Source organism: Crocuta crocuta, unplaced genomic scaffold, assembly GCF_008692635.1.
Source record: "Crocuta crocuta isolate KB4526 unplaced genomic scaffold, BGI_CrCroc_1.0 scaffold457, whole genome shotgun sequence".
NCBI classification, from domain to species: Eukaryota; Metazoa; Chordata; class Mammalia; order Carnivora; family Hyaenidae; genus Crocuta; species Crocuta crocuta.
Window position 1 is genome coordinate 6,890,483 of NW_027531318.1, and position 6,323 is coordinate 6,896,805.

General features: G+C 44.8%; 1 protein-coding gene across 1 annotated transcript in view; it reads right to left on the reverse strand.

Moving 5' to 3' along the window:
• Positions 1-578: 578 nt before the first annotated feature.
• The window catches only part of BAMBI (BMP and activin membrane bound inhibitor), a 5,970-nt gene continuing 225 nt past the window's right edge, over positions 579-6,323 (reverse strand). The window contains exons 2-3 of the mRNA XM_077771768.1: positions 2,991-3,278; positions 579-2,564 (exon numbers count right to left, since the gene is read on the reverse strand). Of these exons, the coding sequence (XP_077627894.1) occupies positions 2,146-2,564; positions 2,991-3,278 (707 nt within the window). The 3' untranslated portion in view covers positions 579-2,145. The remainder of the gene's footprint in view (positions 2,565-2,990; positions 3,279-6,323) is intronic.

Here is a 6,323-nt window from a genome sequence, read left to right on the forward strand (position 1 = left end):
GAGAAGACTTTATTTTTTATTTATTTATTTATTAAAGATTTATTTCTAAGTATCTCTACACCCGATGCCCAAAACCCCAAGATCAAGAGTCGTATGCTCTACCGCCTGAGCCAGGAAGGCACCGCCAATATAGGACCCGAACTCCTTCCGTGCCTTATTTAATAAATTGTGGAGTTCCTAGTTAACTGGTACTTAGAAGAAATGAGGGTGAATCAAGAATAACAGCAGGGCCAGCAGGGGAAAACTAGCTACACAGAGCTGATAGAAACGCTGGCTACTGGAAGAATCACCGAGCTCGTAGGATGCTGTACATGAAAGCAGAACGGATAAGGAACAAGAAGTCTTAATTTTCAAGCTGCGAAACTACTGTAATTGGATCTGGAGCTGCAAGTGCAGCTGAGGGTGGAAATTCCATCAACTGGCAATTTCGGTGAATTCTCTTCCCAAGACAGGTGTGGATGGTTAGGTCCCACAATTCTCTGGCTCCCTCGAGAAGCGACACTCCTAAAACTGAACCCGTTTTAATAACTGTCAGTCATGCATGCAAGAACTGCCATTCTCAAAAAGCACAATACGAATGCTGTCATTTATTAAAATGTGTATTTATTCCATAGCCTACTGTGTATGGGGCTGTGGTCTATAATCATGAAATGATGTAGGTTATTGTTTTTATGCTAGTCATTGCAACTCAGAATCTTCCATGAACTTGGCTACTGCATCTGTCTTAAGGGATCCAAATTATGCTGATCATAAAATATTCCCCCAAATATGCACACACACACACACACAGGACCCCTTAACAGTCATCAAAGACAACCCCATACTCACATATGCAAACTATAGGTTAACTTTTAAGCAGAAGTTTCAAATATACAAAAGGATCAAGGGAAAAAATAATTCTACCTGGCAAATTCTTCTCATGTGTAGGATAACAAAGACCTATTTGGGGGAAAAAGACACAATTGTGGCAGGGGTTTAAATTCAGGCTGAGCAGTGTTGCCAGAGAGAAAGTCTTGCAGGCATGGAAACAGTCTATCAGTGGCTGAAGTCAATGTCAGGGGCAGGGGGCCCTAGTGCCACTGTGTGTTCTTTAAATCTCAATTGATACGAATAACGTTCACTATTGAAACCCTTTCCAAACACTGAGAAGGGAAAAAAAAATGTTAGTATGACACTGTGTTGAAGGACGGTTTGCCAAGTAGGCTAATTTGGGGTCCAGAATAATTCATTTGATACGAGACAAAGTTAACTGATAAATTAATCAATGGCAAAAGTAGACAGTGACTAACTTGAACTAGAGAAGTTTCATTTAGTGGGTTTGGTTTGGTTTTCCTTTTGGGGTTGGAGGTAGACACATTTTAAAAAGCATTCCAGAGCAACCTGACTAAGCTTATAAATACTACCTTTGCTAAGGCAGCTCCAGACACTGATCCATCATATCCGACCTGATATAAATAAATTTTAAGATGTCTCTCAGATGAACGCTCAAAACCAGAATTATCCTAACAAACCATGGGGGTGCGACACCGAACGACAGGCAGTCCACATTCGGAAACTCTCCACGCTGTGAGAAAATTACAAAGACGCATGTTAAGAATAAACAAGGGCCTGGCCTTGTTTCAAAACAAAAAGCAAAACAAAATGAAACAAATCAAGCCCAATTCTATAGCGGAGACCCTACTAGGCTCAACAACAGATCTCTGTAGAATGAACATGTCATTTCTTACACTTCCCACATAGTTTTTAATTTATGACAAGACACAGCTAAATTTCAGACAAAATATATATATATATATATATTTGTTAAATCTTTACAATAAATCAGGACGTCGGAGCTGACACAGAGCACATGTCAGTGTGACTGGGTCCTCGATTCCAGCTCGCGCAGATGCAAATAACCCTGGTAACAGCGCGCGCACAGTTCTCTTTGCTTTTTAGAATTTTAGAGCAAATAATACATTTGACTGCATTCAAGTCTGTGCAAATAATCCTTCAGAAGAAATATCCAAGATTCTGGCCGCAGAGGTCATTTGGTCTCTCCCAGATGACGACGGGAGTTTGTTTTTCTTCGGATAAAGTGCTCCTGGTCCAGCAGAACTCAAGGCCTTCAAAGCGTCCGAGGACTTGGGTGCGGATGGGGCTCTGTCATACGAACTCCAGCTTCCCGTGCCCGCTGTACATGCCCCAGTGAACGAGCGAGAGGATCTTCTCGTTGCTGAGGTCTGCCTGCCTCAGTTTGTCACAGGTGAGGCAGCAGTTCTCGTGCCCACTCACAGGCACCATGCATTCCAAGTCCAGCTTTGCAACCTGCCCCTTTTTGGAATGGTGTCCATGGAAGCTGTAGTGCAAGCGCGAGAGCATCTGCTGCCGCTGGTCCTGCAGTCTCTTGTTCTCGCTTCGGAGCATCCGCAAGGCTAACATGATAAGCAACACCAAAATCAGGCCGCCGGCGATGGGGACGGCGATCACCGCTGCCCGGAACCACAACTCTTTGGACGAAGTCAGCTCCTGCACTTTGGTGATGAGGCTCCTGCTTCCATCGTGCTGATACCGGTTTCCTTGTCCTGAGGGAGCACAAGGGACGGTCAGACCGTGTTAACCCCTCCCGTGGACACTTAAGATCATCTATCTGCCTAGCACGAGGCACCCCATTAAAAAGCAGCTTACAATACCATCGACAATGTTCAGAAGATGAATGCTGCAAAAATGCTGCAAAGAGGCTTACAAAAAAACAGGTGGTTAGAGACTGTCGTCACTGAAGAGCAATGGTCTTCTGAGGTCTTGAACATGTAGAGAGCCCAGGCTAAGCCTATTACATAGACAGACATCTAATGCTCAAGCAGACATAAAAGCTACTCAACAAAGATGCCTCTCCCTCCCGTGTCTCTAATTACATTCACAACAAAATCAATAGCAGACATACCAAGTCGCGGCTGCCACAAGCCTGTAGATCAGGGCAAGCGTTCTGGTTAGAAAGGGCTTCTACGTACCTGAGGCCTCCCCCTTGGGAGGAGTGAGAACATCTTGCAGCCCTCTGTAATTGCACATATCTTCATGACAGCATCCCAGTGTGGGCATAGCGGTGCCAGAGTGGTTTCGTGCCTGTTTGGCTTGGCACACGTCCGCTGTGCTTGCGAGAGAGTCCAGGCAGCCGTGGGTGAGCGGGGAATTCGTGTTCTGAGGATCAAGAAGTCTAGAGAAGCAGGCGCTCAGCTCAGATTTACACATATAGCCAGTGGCCACGCAGTGGGCAGCATCACAGTAGCATCTGATTTCACCTGAAACAATGAGAGATTGCGTCAAACTCCTTCAGGGAGCAGATAATGCGTCTCCCTGAGCAATTGCTAAATCTCAAGATCAAAGGCGCTCACTTTTAGAATATTCAGTCGAGTGCCTACAATGGCAGTCCACGTAGTCTGGAAAAGCCCTAGGTGCTTAAGTTTCAATTCAGTTCAGTGTAATTTTAGAAATGTATTAATCCCAATTGCAGAGACTCAGAGTTCACGTGTGATTTCTACTGAGTTAGCAAGTAATTCAAAATACTACTTTTGGTCTTGAAGGAAAACAATCATCACGATAATTTCTCCTACCATAAGGTAAATTACACTGTTTATTCATCTCAATCCTACGTGACCATACAACATAAAAATGCTAGGCTTTTTGATTTTGTCAGTATAAATATTTGATCGGAACTACTGAATTGTTTACTACCTTAAAGGGCTGTGCCAAGATTTAAGAGCTTTAGCTAACACCTTATAAAGTTATTAACTAGAAACACAACAATCTAGAAATTGCTCCGGTCAGGAGGTTTTAAAACTATGAAACTGGGCAGCTATTTGCAACCTCTCTAGAAAAGGCAAACTTTCCCTATAAAGATCTTTTCATGCAGAGGAGCTTTTAGTCAGTATATTGTAAAACAGGAACTAGGCAGTTTACAATTAGTGGTTTGCTTGCCAAAGTCAATTTCTTTCAGCCCAAATGGAAAGTCATAAAACTGGGGGTGGGGGGTGNTCCCCAGTTTTACATGTAATTCAACATGGGATCGAAAAGGGAAAATGTTGAAACTGAAAATCCTCCCCTGGTTGAATGAAAAATCCTTAAGGAAACCTCAAATTTTTCTCCAGGAAGTGATTAAAAGTTTCCTTTATAAAACTTATTTGGGGAGTTGCAAGTCACTGTTAACATTTTGCTGCAAGGCGTGCTCGGAGGCTTTCAGCATCAATTTCTAGTTGCAATAATCTGGGTCTCAGAGCTGTCCCTAATACCGAATCTGACCCAGTGGACTCAGGTCACTGTCATATGCCACAACTAAAGCCACTAGACCTGAACTAAGGCACCCAAGCCTTTCCCGGCTTCCCAGTCTGAAGTTCTTCTGTCTAGTTACTGAAACCTATGCTCTGAAATTAAACACCAGGGACCAGGGACTGGGGCTTTATAGACCTCTTCCTACACTCTCCTTTCTTCCTCCTCTCCGTGGATGTGAATGCCTGAGTAAGGTGTCTCATTTAATTATCTGTCCAAATTCCAGGCCACCGTATATGGTGTGCTCAGTTTTCACCAGGGGCTGCTAATGCTTCGGTTCTTAAAAAAAACAAAAAACAAAAAAAAAAAAACAAAAAAACCCTGCCAGCTAAACACAGATCTTCAGCAACAGGAGATTTTAGCCATCCGAAGCTGGAGGTCTTCCTCCTAGGATATATATTCAATCTGTGCTCCCTGTCCTGGGTCTGCGCCTGGAGTCCCTTCTCTGGGAAGACCTCGAGGCTGGAACCCTGCTTTGCTCGGTTACTGTCTCCTCTTTCCAAGCCTGATGTTTTGCATAAAGGTCACCAGTCTTCTGTGGGGAGGACTATAGATCCCCTAGTCCAACAAATTGCATGTGTAGATTCAAAGTAGAAATAAACTGATTGAAAGTCAATTCTGATCCTATTCACCTCCCTCCTAACACAGAAAAAGAAAAAAAACAGGTAAAATGTTTATGAGAGCCTATTTAAAATGCTATATTTTCAATGACCTAAAACAGTCTAATAAAATTTTGACAGGTAACTACGAAAGTTCTAACAACTTTTTTTTTTTAATTGGAGCCACATTTGAACAAGTTGAATGGACTTTTGTATTACTGTATTAAAACTATATTTCTGTCGTTTCATAAAGTTTCTTCCTGTGGCATGCGAAAGGCCCAGAAAGGGGACTGGTATTTGGAAACAGTGAACAATGCTCTTCTGTTCCCCCCCTTTCTTGTTACTGTATGTAGTGATTACACAAAAATGTCTGCTTTAGTCAAGATGGCTACAGGAGAGACTGCTGGCTTCTTTTAAAGCTTTTGAAGTCCGCAGCAGTCAGAAATCTCTGATCCCCTAATTATATCATTATCAGGCACATAGTTTCGGTATCTGTGACTTCATGTCAGCCTCAGTCCCTCCCTGTTCTGCCGGCCTTTGATAGGGCCAGGAGGCTCCCCTCTGCAGGCTACCAGGGCTGTTATTTAGGGTTAATTACACCCTTCCTTCCAAAATAAATAAATACTGTAGCACATCATCCTTGCTGGGCTAGCTTATCCTTTAACCTCACGCCTGCTACATGGCAATTAGAGAAGGGGGGTGGTGCAAAAGCGAAATAACGCTTCCCAGTTAAAAAAAAAAAATTATCTGTTCACACAACAGTAGGTAGAGTTCATGGCGGAGGGGGGAGGGGGGGGAAGGTTGAAATCTAGGAGTTCGGGTTATTTCGACCTGAAAGGCGAAAGCCTGCAGGGGGAAATAAAGAACCAGACCTGTGCCTCTTTTTCTTTGCTTTCTTTTTTTTTTTTTTTTTTTTTTTTTTTTTTTTTTTTTTATTAGTGTGTAAAATGCGGTGAGTGGTAAGCGGGACAGCTGACAGAGCCTACCCCTCCCTGCCACCGTGAAGCCACACCGCACACACTCCAGCACAGAGACACGCACTTCGAGCACCTACTCTCGCACAGGGAACCACGCACACTCGCTGGCTCACAAAGACACTCACTCAGAGACACACACAAAGCCACAGTCGCGGGCGGAACGGCACACGGAGGCGTGCGGGGACACCCCCACAGTCCCGCGCGGTGCCACCCGGCCGCCCCCGCCAGCGGGGTGGGGAGGGAGGCGGCGGCCCAGCGCACTCCACGGCCCAGCTCCGCGGCTGCAAATGTTCAGAAGTTCACTACGGACGGACTTCCAAAACCGTTCTGACAACCACTAGCCCTGAGGTCTGACTCCACCTCCACGCGCTGCGCCCGGGACACCCGAGGGGGCGGCCGCGAAGCCACCGCCGCGACTTCTAAGAACAGGCAACTTGTCGCGACC